This window comes from Pseudorca crassidens, chromosome 7, assembly GCF_039906515.1.
Source record: "Pseudorca crassidens isolate mPseCra1 chromosome 7, mPseCra1.hap1, whole genome shotgun sequence".
Taxonomy (NCBI): Eukaryota; Metazoa; Chordata; class Mammalia; order Artiodactyla; family Delphinidae; genus Pseudorca; species Pseudorca crassidens.
In genome coordinates, this window is record NC_090302.1 from 6,456,657 (window position 1) to 6,476,461 (window position 19,805).

General features: G+C 41.3%; 1 protein-coding gene across 19 annotated transcripts in view; it reads left to right on the forward strand.

The window, feature by feature from the left end:
* FNBP1 (formin binding protein 1) overlaps positions 1–19,805 on the forward strand; it is a 140,406-nt gene that overhangs the window by 63,445 nt on the left and 57,156 nt on the right. For all 19 annotated transcript variants that reach the window (XM_067742965.1, XM_067742963.1, XM_067742964.1 and 16 more), the window contains 3 exons: positions 686–833; positions 15,767–15,829; positions 16,259–16,363. In XM_067742965.1, the coding sequence (XP_067599066.1) occupies positions 686–833; positions 15,767–15,829; positions 16,259–16,363 (316 nt within the window). The remainder of the gene's footprint in view (positions 1–685; positions 834–15,766; positions 15,830–16,258; positions 16,364–19,805) is intronic.

Below are 19,805 nucleotides of genomic sequence, written 5' to 3' on the forward strand. Positions count from 1 at the left end.
TATGTGGTAATATCTATATGGCATTGGTGATGATTATAAAGGAAATCTACATATATTTTGTAGATATAATATATCTACAAAAACAAGTTGCCTTCCTCATTCATATCTGTGCCAGTTTTTAAATTGGGGGAAAGACAATAAAAACCTACTCAAATAACTTATACTGAGTCACTAGACCTATTCCAGATTGTTTCAGTTAAGGTAATTAGGAAAAGCTTAGAATATAATCTAAGCAAATACAGGAAGTGTGGATTATACACTCTACATCTTGATTTGGTTTTGTAATACAGGCGTCTCATTCATCCAAGAAATATGTCTGTTTCGGACAGCAATTAAGACATCTTAACATGAAAAGTACAAAAGTATTATCTATAATTTAGATCTAAATATCCATGATATTAGTACCTATAGTACGTATATGTATTTTGGGTTATATGTGGGCTATTAACAAAGCCAAATATTGCCTTATGTAGGGCAATTTGGCTTTACACAATGAAAAATGATTCAGTTGTAATTTATTCTGCACCATTTTGATGAGAACCCTCTTATGTGTAATGAATTGTCAAGACCCTATGGGAGCTGTATGCAAATTAACCGGATTTTAATTACTATTTCGCTGGTGAGAAGCAACATGAGAGAGGATGTGCCTTGTTTGAAAAGGAGTGGTGTGCGTTCTGTTCTGTAGGTATACAGCATGTAAAGCCTTCCTTTCCACCCTGAATGAGATGAACGATTATGCTGGACAGCATGAAGTCATCTCCGAGAATATGACCTCCCAGATCACCGTGGAGCTAGCACGCTACGTCCAGGAATTGAAGCAGGAGAGGAAATCGGTAACTAAAATTTGTTTTTTCTTCCTACGAGATGGACCAAAGATGATGGGAATATCCCTACAAGTTTTAAAATTATCAATAAATGGAATCATATGAGATGGTGGGTCTTAAATTGCCACCTTTGAGACACGTATAAACATTCCTGACCCTGTTCGTAGAAAGTGTTTCTACGAACACTGGAGTAATTTAATGAGTAAATTATATAGTAATTTAATGAGTAAATCCCTAGTCTTTACATCCGATTTCAAGCATCCCTCGGACATTCTGAAACTCATTTGTGGATCCCAGAATACTAACCCCTTTGAGGAATTTAAATATATTTGCGGCTATCAGATATACAAGAGTAAGCAATACAATATGATGTATGCTGTGTGGAATAAACTGTGTTAAAATAAATGTTATAAGGAGTTCAAAAGAGCCAGAAGGATGACCTCAGTTACAGCCACTCCGTTCCGTGGCTCATTCATTGTCATCTAATGAAGAGGGCCTTTTTGTTCCTCTTGTCATCATTACAGTCTTTTCATAGCTTTTGTTGTTAACAAAAGGGAAAAATGTACCCTCAAGTAAAATATATTCATAGTCAAGATTTTGCCCTAAGAGATTTATCATTAAGCCATGGTGGTCTGTATCATTGTACTTTGATCGCCTGTGAGGTGCATAATAATTTGTTAGTAATAAAGTACCAAAGTTGGCCAGTGATATGCTTTTCTATATAAATTTGACTCCACAGTAATTCTTTTAGTGCTCTGGAGATACATGAGACAACAAGATTGATAGGGTTCTTGCTGAAATGGTGGAGATATTAAATAATAATGACCAAAATAATTATTTAATTGCAGTTGTGATAGTTTCAACAAAGTACGAGCACATATGTGAGAACATATAAAAAATGGGAACACCTAACATGCTTATGCTCTGGATCATGGGAAAGCTTCCTGGGGGGCTTCACAGTTAAGGCTTTAACAGGACTTGAGGGACAAGTAGGAGTTGCATGGGACAAGCATTCAATAGAGGGAGCAGCTGTGCAAAGGCCCTGAGACAGGAAGGTGTTTGGAACATCTGAGGAGTTTAGTTCTTTCTGAACTATAAATATGTAGCAAATAGCTGTGGGTATGTTTAGAAGTTAGGAAGAGATATATGCCTTAGGATCAACCCATTGAATTACAAAAAGAGTTAATACACTGAGCCGATGTTTTTATCTGTTCACATTAAAGCAGTGATTACCAAGCAGGCACAATTTTGCTCCCCGCCCCAGCAAACATTTGTCAATGTCTGGAGACATTTTTGGTTGTGAGGGGCATTATAGCTGGGGGTTGCTACTGGCATCTAGTGGGTAGAACCCAAAGGTGCTGCTAAACATCCTATAACACAAAGAACAGCCTCCACGACAAAGAATTACCTGGTCCAAAATGTCCATAGGGGCTGAGAAACCCTGCACCAGAGCTCCAATTCGGTGACAGTATCTATACACCATGGAGACTGGTCTTTTATAAGAAAAGGAGAGCTTTTCTTTTATATGATGGAAAGGAAGAAGTGAAACAGAATATTAAGGTTTGGAATTAAGCAAAATACCTAATATAATCATAAAGTAAACACAGTAAATCTGAACACGATGCTGGACTACTTCCCTGGTTCCTGACTTTCCCTTGACCTTGCAAAGTTTATACCTTCTTCTTATTTGTTACTTTGGTCAGTGGCTTGTGTCTCTTGCTGACCTTCCTTCACTCATACAGTTTAGCATTTTAGCCAACACCCTAAACAAAAACTCTGCGTATTTACCTTAGTAGCAATCATTAATTGTATTTCTGGAGTGAATCATGAAATGTGAAGCCCACATAACTTGGCCTCCGCCTACTTTTTTTGAATTCTCTTCCTCCAACCACGTGGCCTTCTTACCCTGTGCGATCCTGCCCCAGGGCCTTTGCACTGGCCTTTCTCACCTTGGTAAGCTTTTCCCCCAGGTATCTGCAGAACTCACTTCCTGACTTCTTTCTCAGGAATATCATCTCATGGAGGTCTATCTTGTTTACCTTATTTAAAATTACAAAGTCCCCCCACCTTCTCCACCCCATTTCTACCACGTCCCCCTGCTTTATTTTTCTTTAGTACTTAACCAGCATCTAACATTTTATGTATTTACTTGTTTGTTTTTCTTTCACCCCACGCTGTAAGCTCCACTAGGGCAAGAATTTTCTTGTCCACTGTTGTATTCTCAGTCCCTGGAACGGTGCCCAGTGTGGCACAAAGCAGGCTCTCGATCAATACTCTTGGAGTGAAAGAAAGAATTGAGAAGTAGAAGCAGCCTTTTTCGACATAGCTTAGTTCTCAGTTAGACTTTGTTCTACTAGTTGCAGATCCTTGTATTTCTTTGCTATGTTATGATTGTGTCCTTCTGTTTTATTTACTCACTGGTAATCATGTCTTTTTTACAGTCTGTCATGTCTGTACTTTGAATTCTTTTTCTTTTTTAATAAAAAATTATAGAAATTTAATGAGTAAATTATAGGTGGTGCAGACACAGGTTAAATAATATCTTGCAATGCACAGTGTTCCTTTTATTTTAAGGGGAATTACACGTACACTTCTCTGAGTCAGATGTTCTGTTGAGAGGAGCTGTAAACAGTATGCTGTCTTAAAGCCTTTTGTAATTCTGTTGAGATGAAAATTTAAGAAATTGTGAAACCTTTTAAAATTCTAGAAAGAATATCAGTAAGTACATTTGTGGTGTTTTAATATCACGCATCATGAGCATTTCTGCTTTGCTTATTATGTGGGTAATAGCTACCGTTATTTTGAATGACTGCATGATGTGGCATTGTGTTGATGTTCTCTGATTTCTAAAATTACTCTCATAATATTGGATATTTAACTGTTTGGCCTCCAGTGTTCGTTTTTGTTTTTTGTTTTTTTTTTTGCGGTACGCGGGGCTCTCACTGTTGTGGCCTCTCCCGTTGCGGAGCACAGGCTCTGGACGTGCAGTGGCCATGGCTCACGGGCCCAGCCGCTCTGCGGCATGTGGGATCTTCCCGGACCGGGGCACGAACCCGTGTCCCCTGCATCGGCAGGCGGACTCTCAACCACTGCGCCACAGAGAAGCCCCTCAAGTGTTCGTTTTTACAGGTTATAATAACTGACTTCTATCCTCACAGCATCCCTGGGGGGGGGGAGGGCCGTTATCTTATACATTGTGCTCATTATCTTACATTTTGCTACCAGGCAGCCCACGTCTCAGGGCAGCGCACAGTCACACACATGCTCTGGTTCCCACTGGGTTATTTTCTGGATCTTACACCCCAGGATGCTGGGCTGACTGGTGTGAAGGTCTCCATCAGCAGTCAGCTGTAGAAAGGGCTCCTTGAGATCATCTCATACTATGCAGTGTTTCTCCTTGCAACCTTTCACCTTTGGCTACCCTGACTTTTCTTAGTAAGTGATCTAATTTTCATAAGGATGACTGTCAAAACCACAGTAGAATGTGATGGTTTCCACTTTCTGGTGATGGTAATTATCAGCAGAAGGGCCACAACAGAGCGAGAGCCCAAATCCAGCTCTTCTGGGGTCAAATCCAGTTGCTGCTTCGATGCGGGACCATGAAGGGCTGACAGTGAACTTCAGATCTTCTTCAGAGGAGAGGAGGGCCTCAATCAGCAGTATGTCCAGAGAGCCGCAGCTCCCGGCCGTCAGGGAGGAGAGGAAAGGACCCAGGCTCTGCAGTCAACAAACCCACTCAGGACTCCGGTAGCCCCACCAGCTAGGAAACCGTAGGCAGGTTATATAACTCTCTGAGCAGCCAGTTCTGCATCTGTAACTGAGGCTGATTATTATAAACCACCTTCCCGAGTTCAGGGGAGGATCGCAAGAAGACAGGTACAAACCACCTAGCACCACTCTGTGTATTGATGTATAGGCACTGCATATCTGGTACCTTCCATCAGGTCATTCTGTTTCTCAATACAGAATCTCCTTTCTACTCCAGAAAGGGTTTGACAGGGTTTATTACAGAAAACAGGAGCAGATACAGGTCTCCTTGTGACCATATGTCCTAACAATATTGTCCATAACAGGACCAGTCTAAAAAATGTTGAATTGGCTGACGGCATTGAAAACAAGCCGCTTTTAAAATTTTAGGTCGAGTTACTGTTTCTCATGGCTGACTAGAAATAGTGCCTTGCTTAAGTACCATTCTTAACCGTCAGCCTAATACATTTTGGGCCATTTGATACAGTGGCGAAATCCTCCCTGCCCAAAGGGACGATTTAGAATTTACAGGATTACTGCTGGATCTTGTTACTGCATATAGAGAGGATTTCCAAGTTCAGTTCAGAATACGAGTAGAAAATTATTTTTCATATAGATTTTGCGATGTTTCGATAGATGAATCTCTAACAAGAGTGCCTGGTGAGAAATAGCTCACCAAGCAAAAGATGAGGTTTCCTTCCTTTTTTGAATGGATTTGAAAGGAAGTAGAAGACAGTAACATAGTGGGAGAGATGGATATTCTCCTTGCCTCTGAGGCCATATCATGCTCCTGGGCCAGCTGTTTGATCGTAAACAAAAGCTTAAAGTCTTAAAGGTATAACTGATTCACTTTGCAGTACAGCAGAAGCTAACACAACATTGTAAATCAACTATACTCCAATAAAAATTAATTTTAAAAACTCTTGAAGTCTTAAAAGTAAAATAGGATAGTACTTGTTCATGTTTTTGGGAGAAAGGATGATTTTTTTTAATTTATTTTATTTTTTATTGAAGTATAGTTGATTTACAATGTTATGCCAGTCTCTGCTGTACAACAAAGTGACTCAGTTACACACACGTATATATACATTTCTTTTGGGACTTCCCTGGTGGTCCAGTGGTTAAGACTCTGCGCTTCCACAGCAGGGGGCACAGGTTTGACCCCTGGTCGGGGAACTAAGATCCCACATGCCGCGTGGTGAGGCCAAAAAAAAAAAGCGTGAAAAGACTTTGTCAACATAAAAAAAAAATTCTTTTCCATTATGGTTTATCCCAGGAGATTGGATATAGTTCCCTGTGCTATACAGTAGGACCTTGTTGTTTATCCATTCTAAATGTAATAGTTTGCATCTACTAAACCCCAAACTCCCAGTCCATCCCTCTCCCTCCCCACCACACCACCCCTGCCCCCCCATCCCTGGCTTCATTCTCTATGTCTGTGAGTCTGTTTCTGTTTTGTAGATAGGTTCATTTGTGCCGTATTTTAGATTCCTCATATAAGCGATTTCATATGATATTTGTTTTTCTCTGTCTGACTTACTTCACTTAGTATGATAATCTCTAGGTCCATCCATGCTGCTGCAGATGGCATTATTTCGTTCTTTTTTATGGCTGAGTAGTATTCCATTGTATATATGTATCACATCTTCTTTATCCATTCATCTGTTGATGGACATTTAGGTTGTTTCCATGTTTTGGCTATTGTGGATAGTGTTGCTGTGAACATAGGGGTGCGTGTATCTTTTTGAATTACAGTTTTGTCCCGGTATATGCCCAGGAGTGGAATTGCTGGATCATATGGTAGTTCTATTTTTAGTTTTCTGAGGAACTTCCATACTGTTTTCCATAATGGCTGCACCAGCTTACATTCCCACCAGCAGAGTAGGAGGGTTCCCTTTTCTCCACACCCTCTCCAGCATTTGTTATTTGTAGACTTGAGAAAATATGATTTTTATATAGCAGTTTCCACATATGCTATGTTCTCCTATTACAATGCAGCTCACTCACATAATATTATAAATAACCAGTGTTGGTCCTGACACACAAAAATCCGTTTGCTCGTTTTGATGAGAATATGTTGATTTTGTAAAAGGAAGTTCTTTAAAAGAGAGCTCTGACTTGCCATTTGCAAGAGCACAGCCGTTGAGATTCTTTCCAAAGCCTGGTGTTCAAGCCAGCAGCAGTTCTCATTAGGAAACACCAACACTCCTGGAAGCCTGAGAGGAGGGGGGCTCTTAATTTCTTCACCTCATGGGCTCCACTTAAGGCAACTGTATTTTTGGCAAGATGTTCACCTTCTCTTTAGAGGTAATGGACTCAGTGGCCAGTCCTTGGGGTGAATATAAGTCAAAGTACACAGTGACCGTTCTTACAGGAAGTACAAGATTCCTCATCTCTTTAAGCTGACCACATACAATAAGAACGTCTGTTTCTTTTATTTACTTTCCCTTTTTAAGGGGAGTTGCTGTGATTCATTGATTAGTTACCAAAGTTTTTAAAGAATGTTACTAAAACTCTGAATTAAAGAACAAAAACTCACAATCCTTATCAATCAAAAGCATCATTTTTCCAAGTTTCCTTCTGGATGTCATTTATAGATATATAGATAGTTATTTATATAGAGAAGTACTGATATCCTCTATATATGGATATAATACACATATAATATTTAAGAGTATTAGTCCTAGTATAGGTATAATTTGTTTTTCTTTATTCCCCATTCAATATCATAAACACTTTATATGTTTCTACATGAAAATATATAGTTTTCATAATTAGAATTTTAGTGGCTACGTATTATTCTAACACATAATTCACTTAACTAATTATTGCTTGATCATAGGCTATTAGTGGTTTCTGATTATTTATTTAGTTATTTAGCTGGTTTATATATGATTTATATAAAATCATACTGCCATGAATTCTTTACTTCTGTAGCTGTTTGCTTTGTGTGTGGGGTGGGGACTATTTCTCCAAGCTAAATTCCCAGAAATGAGACTATGAGGTCAAAGCAGACCAGATTCATGGTTCTTGGTTAAACTTTGGCCATTTGTGAGATTGATGGTCTTTAAAAGAAGAAAAGATGAGATTCCCAAGTTGCTGAAAGGATCAACATGGGTGTGAATTGGCTTATCTGAGATGTGGGTAATTCAGAGTTGCTATCAGATAGATTCCTCTGAAAGAACTATTATAGATATGCTCTTACGAGCAATTTTTGCACTCTGAATCAAGTTATTAAAGAATTTTAGAGAGAGAGGTTCAGCTCCAACCTTTGAGTCTGTGTAAGATTATCTGCAGTGGTCACCACTAACCACGTATGAGGGATTTATGGGAATTTATAGCTCCAGGAGGGGAATGCGAGGTTCCAGCCAACATTTACTGGAACCTCCAACTACATTTCTCCTGGCAGGTGGAAGGAACGCTTGATTACGAAATGTTGGCCAGGAGCAGAATCACTTTTTGGCAATGGTTATCTGAAGAGTTCTGGAGGAAATAATTATACCTTCAGTGACTCACTAAAAATTTTTATAAATCTCAGATAATGCTTGCAAGACCCCACATTACTGAGAATTGACAATATGAAAATTTCCCCCAAGATTTTGGAAATGTTTAAAAGTGGATACTAAAAGCCACACATTTACACAGTGGTTAAGAATCTGCCTGCCAATGCAGGGGACACGAGTTTGAGCCCTGGTCCGGGAAGATCCCACGTGCCGCGGAACAACTAAGCCCGTGCGCCACAGCTACTGAGCCCGCGAGCCACAACTACTGAAGCCCATGTGCCACAACTACTGAAGCCCGTGTGCCTAGAGCCCGTGCTCCACAACAAGAGAAGCCACTGCAATGAGAAGCCCGCGCACCACAACGAAGAGTAGCCCCTGCTTGCTGTAACTAGAGAAGGCCCATGTGCAGCAACAAAGACCCAACTCAGCCACAAATAAATAAAATTTTAAAATAAATAAATAAAATAAAAGCCACACATTTAAAAGTTTAGGTATTGGCTATATCCTATTTATGAAACTTACGAAGGGGCTTAATTTCCTACAAGGCAGTTCTGCAGCCCAGACTGACTCTAATATGTTTAGAACATGTTTTGGTTTTTTGGTTGGTCTTTGTTGGTTGGTTTGTTTTTTGGCTGCACTGTGCCACGCAGCTTGTGGGATCTCAGTTTCCTGACCTGGGCCACGGCAGTGAAAGTGTTGAATCCTAACTACTGGACCACCAGGGCACTCCCTAGAACATGTTTTTATAAGAGATGATAGCAAAGAGACAAAACTTAGCATGAAGGAAAGCAAAAAGGAAAAGGAGCTTATCTATATGACCAAGCTAATTGCAAATCTGTTTTTGATTTATTCAGTCCTATTGAGATTCAACTGTGGATACTCTGTTATAAAGCCAGAACCTGTAGGAAGAAAACACAGAAAAGCAAGGCAGATCTTAGATTTCATGATCTGGAAAAGAAGCAGCGGGTCTAAAGAGCTGTTCTTCCTTACTGGTGTTACTGCATTTATTTAAATAAATCAAAAAGCGGGAAACCCTATAAAAGTTGTTGGTCTTCTGCGTGTCACGCTTATACAGCACCCACTTATATCCCCTGGTTTAATGTATGTCTAGAAGGTGTATTTTGTTTTGTTCTGTTCTCTTTGTTTTCAAAGAACATGTGATAGCGGCACTCAATTAATTAACACCCTGTCCCCACTGTGGTTCTGTCACTGCAAAACCATTGGCCGGGTGAACCAAAGAAATTTTATTTTCTCATTTATGGGGTAACATACTTAATTATCAGGATCCTTAAATTCTGTCCTTGATTTCTTGGATTTGAAATGTGACTTTGGGTTTTGTATTTCCCCCCTGTAAGTTAGAATGAGACCTTCTTTTTCTTCTAAAAAGTATGAGAATTTCTTGACTACTGTGGTGTATCTCACCTGACTCTCCTATATCCAGTCATCTCCCCTTAAATGTCCGGTATAGCATCACCCATCACCCATGTCTACACTGCTGTCAGCAGAGGCCCTGGAGCCCGGCAATAGTGTGAAAGTGCAATGCGGTGGCCCTGTCAACCTGTCCAAAACAAACTTTGGATTCCCCAAGTATATCCTTTATCATGCCCCATTCCAAACTGCAATTCCTGCCATCTGTGAATGGCAGTCCTTTTTAACCCAGTTGGTCTGGCCAAAAACGTGGGGCACCCAGGACTTACTTTTCCCTTATGCCCCATCTTCTGTCTAATGTCAAGTCCTGTCGGCTCCCCCTTCAGTAACTGTTCTGAATCCAAACACTTCTCACCACATCTAGTCTCTCATCATCTCTCATCTGGAGGACTGTCCTAAGCCTTTTATTTTTAACTCATCTCTGCTTCCAGGCTTGCCCCATGGTCCATGATCCAGCCCCCCATCTCCATCTCCACCACCAGCTCATCCTTAGGCAGGTGGTCCCCATCCTCCTGCCTGGTCCCCCTGCACCTCCTGCCCCCATTCAGTCCATTCTCCATACAGCAGCCAGCGCAACCTTGTGATCGTGCAAATCAGACCATGTCCCTTCCCTTCTTAAAATTTCCAGTAGCTTTCCATTGTGCTCATGTGGCTTGGGAGGCTGTCCACGGTCTAGCCCTTGCCTTCTTCTGCCTTATCCTTCCTTTCAGTCTAATTGCACTGGCTTCTAGCTGTTCCTTGGATACACCAAGCCCTTTCCCACTTCAAAGCATCTGCATTAGCTGTTCCTGCTGCTTGGAAGGGTGTTTCCGAGAACTTTGCAATTTCACTCCTACACTTTATTCAAGTCTCTGCTCAAGCATCCTCCCAGACTGCCCTATCTAAATGCTGCCTGCACCCACACCAGTCCTCTTTAGTTCCTTACCCTCTTTCTCTTACTGCTGTGTCCACTATTTCACTAGGAAAGGGGCTTTGTTTTATTCACAAGTAAAGCAACACCCTGCACATGTGGGTGTGGAATTAACACCTGTTGAGTGAACGATTTGAGTTAGATTTTAAGATCTTTCAGCCCAAGGAAGGATTACTGTCCCGAAAGTTTCACCCATCAACCTCGCACTCTACCTAAAATCCTTATTAAGGGCGATTTTCCTTGTTTTGGTTTGGAAGAACAGTTTCATACCCTTGGAAGAGATCAAGTGAGGAATCTGAGTCATTTGCTGCTTAATACTGATCATTTGAAGATCCTTTCATCCTGAGTTAATCGGGATTCCTCAGAGGAATTAGAATTTTAAGGGATGTGAAAGAAGGGATCCTTTTGAAGAACAGTTTAAAAAAGACTACTGGAGTCTAGGTAAAAAGTGTGGTTGTGGGGAATTCCCTGGCGGTCCAGTGGTTAGGACTCAGTGCTCGCACTGCCGAGGCCTGGGGTTTTGTCCCTGGTCAGGGAACTAAGTTCCCACAAGCTGCACGGCAAAGCCAAGAAAAAAAAAAAGTGTGGATGTGGGGAGAGTTCTGGGGAGTAAAAGCCAGCATGAGAATAAGAGAGTCGGTGGGGTAAGGGCACAGCAGGAGAGGGGATGAAGGAAACCTGGCCAGGGCTGCTGGACCTGGACCTGGACTCGGCGGGGGCAGGGGGGGGGGGCGGCGGGGGGGGTTGCCCAGTGCCTGGATGGTCAGTGTTACGGGGGAAGTTAAATAACTGAAAACATGGCACGGGGAGGCAGGCAGTTTTAGGAACTTTAAACAAGTTCATTGAGAAGATATTTTTATTATAAATGAATTTGGGGGAAACAGGCCTTACTGAAGAAAAGCAGAATGCAACTCCTGTCAGGAACGTTTCTGGGTTTATGGTTTGGGACTTCAGTGAGGTGACAGAATGCTCCCTTGAGGAGGTCTGAAGATGCTTCACAGCTTTCCTACACGGTCCACATAAAGATCTACACACACAGATTTATCGCTACGTTAATTAATCCTGAGTCAGGCTTAGAAGCTGCTAGTACTCAAACTCACCACATCGTAGGTTTTGAGGAAATTCTAATATTTGTCACAGACATATTTTCTGGTAGCTCCTTTTCTCTTGGCCTTTTCAAGTTTTTGTGTTCCTTTGTTTTCATCTGTGGAATCTGAGTTTTATTTAAAATTCCAGATGGCTGACTGTCCGTAGTTGAGTGTTTATTGTTTTTTTTTTCCACTTTCTTTTTTGAAGTGGCTGTTCTCAACATCAATGCCATATTTTGCTTTTGTAGATGTAGTTTTAAAAATTAATGATAGATTATATGTATATAGTAAAATGAGCAGCTGTTGTACCTAATTGTAACATGTGAATAATAAACATTCTCACCGTTTGTCTATTCAGCCTAAATATGATTTCTTGCAGTGCAGAAAAATCTCCTTGGAAGCTTTGTCATTGTCATTTTACTTTAAGTTAATGCTTGCCTATTTTAGGTTCCCTGTGATTTTTTATTTCAGCTACCCCTGGTCCCCAGGAAATTTCTAAAAAATTTTTCAAGGCTGATTTTATTTGTATAGATTTTACCTGTATATTTTTAAGGTTCAACCAAAAAGTTGAAATGAAAGTAAGTTTAACTGTCACCCCAGATACCATCAGGCATTTTTAAAAGGTCTATTATTATGTTTGAAGAGAAACTAAAGTATCTTATTACCGGAGAAAGCAAAGAGCATTTTTCTGGGTCTCTAGAGATGGCATTTCCTGTCTCTCCTCTGATAGGAGAAAAGAGCTGTGATGACTTCACTCCGTGCCTCCAAAAGAAGTGCTTATTATCTTTTTCTAGAGAACAATTCCTCTTTATTTAGAGCTTGGAGACGCACTTTTTAGATCCACACTTGCTATCTGCCCAGCGAAGAAATGTTTGACCATTGTTTGTTAATAAACAACAAACACATCTGGCAAGCTGGTTGGTTTGTTTAACTTGGTAACTGTTAAGATAGCTTCTCCGATTAAAGGAGGGAAGATGGAGCTGGTGACAAAGGGCCGCTGCTATTTAGGTCATGGGATGCTCAGAACGGTCAGAAGGGCTTTTGTTCCATCCATTAGTTTCCTAAGGGATCAGGCAGCACAAGGTTGTTTTTGTGTGTTGTAGGCAAATCCATTTGGGAGGAACACATACTAGGCAAGAAAGACTGGAAGGAAAATCAGTGACATATAGATTTTTTTCCTTAAGCTACATGAAATGCAATCACAGGTGTAGTTCTCAGATAATTGTTTCGGTTCCGCCGAATTGTGGTGTCACGGGGTGTGTTGTGACAGGAGTCCATCCTGGCAAAAAGCTCACCAGTAGCATCAAGCAAGGTCCACACCGTGCTTGAAAAATAAATTCATATTTATTTTTGAACCTTGGAATGAAGAAGTGACAAGAGAGTTTACTATGCAGTAGATTTTCAATAAAAATCATCCTTCATGCTTCCAAAAACATGACCTTTTTTGGAACACTGTTGTCTTCAGAGAAGGTCCCTTTGCTAGTAGAGCCCAGTCCACCTTTCCTGTGCCGCGTCCGTCACTTCTCCATATTCTTTGTGTGCGTTTCCTCTCCATCAGGACGGCCCTGGCTGTGAGGGAGCTTTCCTTTTGTGAAAACATTCATTTCAGAGTTGCTGTCGAGCTGGAGCGGAAGCTTAGAGCCCAGCTCTGAATTGAGTGCCGAGCTTTCCTTTCTCTTTTTGTGTCTGTCTTTGAATCTCAAAGTAAGATTTGGGGGAATGGAGGTATCTTTTCTGCAAACTGCAGAACACAGGGGACCTGCTTAGGAAATGGGGCTGGTCCTCTGGGCTGTTTGGGACAATGACGAGGGACTCTCAGGGCCGAGCGGCACAGCTGAGCCTTGGTCTCCCTCCGGAGCCTCCTGCCCCCCTACCTCCCCAGGCCCTCCCTCCCTCCTTCCTTCCATCCTTCTTTAAAATGATACATGTGGCTTTCAGAAAACCTGTACTTCCTCCAAAGCTCCCTAACTCTGCTCTCAGCTCACCTTACTCCTCCCGAAGCCCAATCCTTTCTTGCTTGTTTATTCCCACCTTCGACTCCATTTCTTTTCGGTCCTATCCCTGTGTCTATTATGAGACTTGAAAAATGAAGCCCCACGGGGCTCCTCTAGACCAAAAAATTGCTCGATGGATAAACCTTGCTGTCAAGAGGCGCTTAACATGGTGAAACGTGACCTCAGAAGAGAGACAAGAAAACATTCCCTTATAAAGGAGCACTGTTCTTAAAAAAAAAAAATCTGATTTTGTCTCCTCCTCCCTGGCCTCCCAGGAGTCAGCTACCTTTTGTGACTTGGCTAAGCCATAGGCGCTGACGACTGAGAGAGAAGGCTCTGAGGCTGTACCGAGGGGACCTGTCTGTGCCTGTCCCCCTGTCACCGTGCCTTCTCTACAGCACACCCTTCCCAGCCGTGCTTACCTCGGCGGCCAGAAAACAGACAGCACATTCAAGCCTAGTCATTGAGGGAAGGCCATTTATTAAAAGGAGCATTTACCACTTGTGGAAAGGGCTCAGGAAAAGCAGTGAGGGATGGAGTGGTACCCCCAGGCTAATCATTGGTGGGGAGCGGCCGTGGCCCTGGGTCTCAAAGGGCAAGGCAGCCTTGAAGGAACTTCAGAGATCAGCTGCAGAGGTGCTGCCTGACAGGAGCTGTGGCCTTTGGTCAAAGGACCTGGCCAGCCCCTGGCATCCTAGCGAGGGAAAGCTGCAGATAGAAATTCACGCCCTCTGATATGCCAGAACCCTCTCCGTGGCAAATCTAACAGAACCAGAGGGCAAGGGCTTCTGTTCACGTAGTCCATGCAAGTCTGAACAACCTTGGAATCACTCGGACCCCTCCGTATCTCACAGCCCACCTCTGATCTGATTCGCCAGCAAATCCTAGTCGTTTTCCTGATCAAAGGACAGCCAGAATCTGAGCCTCTGTCACCACCTGCACTGCTACCCCATGGTCCAAATCTCCATCATTTCCAGGGTTGGAGAGAGACTCCCACCTGGAACCTTCCTTTACGGCATTTACAGATCCCCCGCTCATTCATACAAAAACCCTACGAGACCCTGCACAGGCTGCCCCTTTCTTCTCTGACCCCATCTCCTCATATTCTTGAGGTTCACTTTGGTCTGGCCCTCTGGTGTCCTTGATGGTCAACACCAAGCGCATACCTGCCTCAGGGCCTTTGCAGATGGCAGGGAGATGAATTTTAAGTTTTAAGAAAATCTAAGTAATGGAAACATCTATCCACACAAAACTTATACAGATGTTTGCAGCTGCATTATTCATAATAGCCCCAAACTGGGAAAAACCAAATGCCCATTAGCTGGTGAATGGACCAACAAAATGTGGTATAGTCACCCAAAGAGATATCACGCCGCAATAAAAAAGAATAAAGTACCGATACATGTGCTCACGTGGATAAACCTTGAAAACATTAGGCTAAGTGAACATTATGAAATAATGAAGGCATGATGTCAGTCACAAAAGACATCATATAGTACGATTGCATTCATATGAAACTTCCAGAATAAGCAAATCTATATAGACAGGAAGTGGTGTGGTGGTGGCCTAGGGCTGGGGAGGATGGCGGGTGACAGCTAAGAGGTACGACGTTTTTTTGGGGGGTGATAAAAATGTTCTAAAATCGGTGAGGGTTGCCTATTTTGTGACTATACTAAAATCCATTGAATTGAACAATGTCAATGGGTGAACCTTTTGGTATATGAATTACATCTCAAAGCAATGAAAAATAAAGATCAAAGTGATTGCTGTCTTAAAACATTCCTGTCATTTTTACAAGTGGTGTATGTAAGTCTTAGCATTCAGTATTATTATAGCTAAAGTTTGAAAGTCAACTCTTGACTATTACTGTTTTCATTTCCCATTTATTTTTTAACTCTTAAATTTCTCTGGCATGCACATGCTAGATAGTCAATATTTAAATATCATTGAAGTTGGGCTTCCCTGGTGGCGCAGTGGTTGAGAGTCCGCCTGCCGATGCAGGGGACACGGGTTCGTGCCCCGGTCCGGGAAGATCCCACATGCCGCGGAGCGGCTGGGCCTGTGAGCCATGGTCGTTGAGCCTGCACGTCTGGGGCCTGTGCTCTGCAGCGGGAGAGGCCACAGCAGTGAGAGGCCCGCGTACCGCAAAAAAAATAATAAAAATAAAAATAAATAAATAAATAAATATCATTGAAGTGGATGAATTTTTCTTTTCTCAAGTGTTAATATGAGAAAGAGGGGGTACTAATTATGGGTGTGTTCCCCCCTCCAGCACTTTCATGACGGACGGAAGGCACAGCAGCACATAGAGACTTGCTGGAAGCAACTAGAATCAGTAAGTGAAAAACCAACCTCTCAAGAAATGTCTTTATAGATTTTCTCGTTTGAATTTAACTTAAGCTTGAATCAACCAGCAAGTACAAAACAGAGACACTATTTATTGTCTTTAGAGATTTTTATAATTTGAATTTAACTGGTTTCTAGAAATCATTGCTGAAAGTAAAATGTTAAGCCCAAAAGAGTCCAAGCAGAGTCTTTTTCTAAAAATCATATGGAAAGAACAAAGATTAGACAGTTTGGATGGAAATAAATGTGGATTTTAAAATAACTTCCTGAAATGATGACACGGAACAAATCAGTTTGGAGAAGAAAGCTTTCGGTGGAGGGGGGGCAGGCGGATGTCGATAAAATTACATCTTCTCATAAGAATCTCATGGTTTCATTGAAAATTACTTTCCCCACCACCATCTTCCTCTGCTTTTAGAGTAAAAGACGTTTTGAGCGGGATTGCAAAGAGGCTGACCGAGCCCAGCAGTACTTTGAGAAAATGGATGCTGACATAAATGTTACAAAAGCAGATGTTGAAAAGGTAAGGTGAAAGTGAGGGTCTTTCTTTCATTTCCCTTTTTAACGTTCATCACGTATCCTCCCAGACTGCTGGTTCCCAAGTTCTCCTTTCTGCTGCAACCACAAAAGGCCACTTTACTTGGGATCATTTTCGTTTTGTGTCAACGGAGGGATGTTGGCGGTGGGGTGGCAGGGGGAGAATCTAAAATTTGGGGAGTCTTCGGTGTTATGATTTGAGCAGTTTGTTGATTTATTTAGTCATCAGGATGGTAACACGGAGACTTAGACCATGAACATACCTTAGGGGGTGGTTTCCGCAGACCGTGGTTCTCTCTTAATGGCTTTTCAAAGAAAAAGTCAACCTCTTAAAAGCTGGAGCAGACTGTCCAGTGCCATCTGGAAGAGCTCGGCCGCTTACAGTGCTTCTGTTAAAAAGGTAAAGAGATTCACATGAGTGGCCTGTGTTCTAATGGATTCATTCAGGTTGATAACAGGTTGTACTCGAAGGCTTGCATTGGAAAGTCCTCCCAAAAGCTTTTCCCGAAATGGACTTGTATTGGCAATTAGGAATATTATTATAAAGCTTGTACTGTGTCTTCCTGTGGTTCCCTCTGTGTTTTTTCCCTGGAAGTTAAAGTTTCTTTTTATAAAAGTCATCAGTGTTAGTGTAAACAAAACTGGGCTATTAAATAACAGTATTCATTCGTGACTGCCCAGGGCTACTTTGGCATTCACAGACTCATGCTTTAAGTGGGGAAAAACCCTGCTTTTTTGCAGATTTCTTTCACTTTTGCCAGATTATTTGGAGTTGAATTTGCTCAGAAAATAGTGTGAATTAGTTATTCATTGCCCAATTCTGCCAGATTCCTTGCTTAAAGCCTAGGTATATATTAGCATGCCTTCCTCTAAAATTATCTAATATATTAGAAAACACATTCTTAATGTCTATATTTGATCTTGAGTGGAGACATTTACTTTACCAAAAGATATATTAATTTGCTGGTAAAGTTACCTATAAATTACCGTAAATTTGTTATAAGTTCTCATAAAATATTAATTCCCTGAAGTATTTAATATGTTATTCCATTAAAGTAGATTGACCCAAAGTTTATCAAAAAAACATTTGGGGTTAAAGGAGGTAAAATCAGTATATGTGTCCCAGAAACATGCCTGGCACAAAGGTATGCATTCTGTAGCAAATATTTTATTACTCTAAATGTAAAATTGGAATGATTTTTATTTATTGAAAGACTTTTTAAAAACCATTACTATTATGACCTTGTCTTAGAAAAAAAGCTATCTATCCTTGCTCATTGTAGAAATACCTGAAAATACAACCAAATGAAGTGGGAGAAAAAAATTAAAACATCCAACTATGGTTAATAAAATACCTTTCAGAGCCTCCACCATTCCTTCCTGGTCTCTAAACAAAGGTACTTGACTTTTTTTTTTTTTTTTTTTGGCTGTGCCGCGTGGCTTGCGAGATCTTAGTTCCCTGACCAGGGATCGAACCTCTGTCCCCTGAAGTGGAAGCACAGAGTCCTAACCACTAGACTGCCAGGGAATGCCCTCAGAGCCTTTTCTTTAAAAAAGATTATGTATACTACACATGTACAGTGTAAAGAATAGTAACAAAGGGAACAGCTGCTAATCCACAACCTATCTTAAGAAATAAAAATCTTATTGTTGCCTTTCAAGTCTCCCTTCCTAACTTCATCCTTCTCTTCACTCTAGAGGTAAACTTTATCCTTAATTTGGTGTTAATCATCTCCTCGCTTCTTCATAGCTTTACCTTAGGTGTCTGTATCTCCAAAGAGTTTATTTCATAATTTTGTGCACTTTTCACCTTTATAGAAAGAAAATCATACTTTCATTTCTTTTCTTGTGACTTGACTTTTTCATTTGATATTATGTTTTTTACTTAATTCATGTGGACTATAGAACACATAACTTTTATATATTAATTTTAGAGCCAGATGCTTGCTAAACTCTCTTTTTATTTCTCTTTTGGGGTTTTCCGTAGGAACAGTCATAACACCAGCAAATAATGGCAGTCTTATATCTTCTGTTTCAATCTTTATGTCTTTTATTTATTTCTCTTATCTTGCTCTTCTGGTTACGACCTCTATTATGCTGGCAGTAGCAGTTATTGTGGACTTCCTTATCTCGTTCTAGATTATAAAGAGGGTGCTTCAAATGTTTCCCCATTAAGCATGATTATAATATACCCTTTATCGGGCTAAGGGATTTCCCTTCTTTTTCTATTTTGCCAACAAGTTTTTTGTTTTTTTTTTTGCGGTATGCGGGCCTCTCACTGTTGTGGCCTCTCCCGTTGCGGAGCACAGGCTCCGGACGCGCAGGCTCAGCGGCCGTGGCTCACGGGCCCAGCTGCTCCGCGGCATGTGGGATCTTCCCAGACCAGGGCACGAACCCGCGTCCCCTGCGTCGGCAGGCGGACTCTCAACCACTGCGCCACCAGGGAAGCCCCAACAAGTTTTTTTTTAAAGCTTGACTTAATATTGAACATCATCAAATACCTTTTCTGCTTCCTTTAATCCATTAACGGGTAGATTACATTATTAAATTTTCTTGTATTGAACCAAATTAGCGTTCCTCGGACGAATATAACTAGGTTATGATGTATTTTTTTTTTTATACAGAGCTGAATTTATTTTGTTAACATTTTAAGATTTTGCATCTATAGTCATTGAAATTGATCTGTCATTTTTCTTTCTTGACTGTTGTAGTTTGCTTTACTTCTTTTTTTTTTTTGCGGTACGCGGGCCTCTCACTGTTGTGGCCTCTCCCGTTGCGGAGCACAGGCTCCGGACGTGCAGGCTCAGCGGCCACAGCTCACGACCACCGGCCCCAGCTGCTCCACGGCATGTGGGATCTTCCCGGACCGGGGCACGAACCCGCGTCCCCTGCCTCGGCAGGCGGACTCTCAACCACTGCGCCACCAGGGAAGCCCTGCTTTACATCTTTTTAGTTGTGGAGTGTTGCTCTTTATTCTCTGGATAATATATGTGAGACGAAATTAACTGTTCCTTAAATATTTTGTAATCCTTTATTGTGGGAGAGTTTCTAACTACTGATCCAATTCCTTTATTGTCTTTTTCTTTGGTTGATCCTGGTATGTTATATTTTTCTAGAAATATATCCATCTCATCCCAGGTTTTCAAATTTAGTGGCCAAAAGTTGCCCATAATATTCTCTCACCTTAATTTTTTGCTGCATATATTGTGTGTCCCCCTTATTTATTCCTATTATTATTTATTTATACTTTTGGGGGAGGGCCTTTTTTTTTTTAATCAATTCTTATTTATTGATTGATTTACTTGGCTGCATTTGGTCTTAAATGTGGCATCTGGCATCATCGTGGCATGCGGGATCTTTCAATGCGGCGTGGGCTTCTCTCTAGTTGTGGCACGTGGGCTCCAGAGTGCACAGGCTCAGTAGTTGTG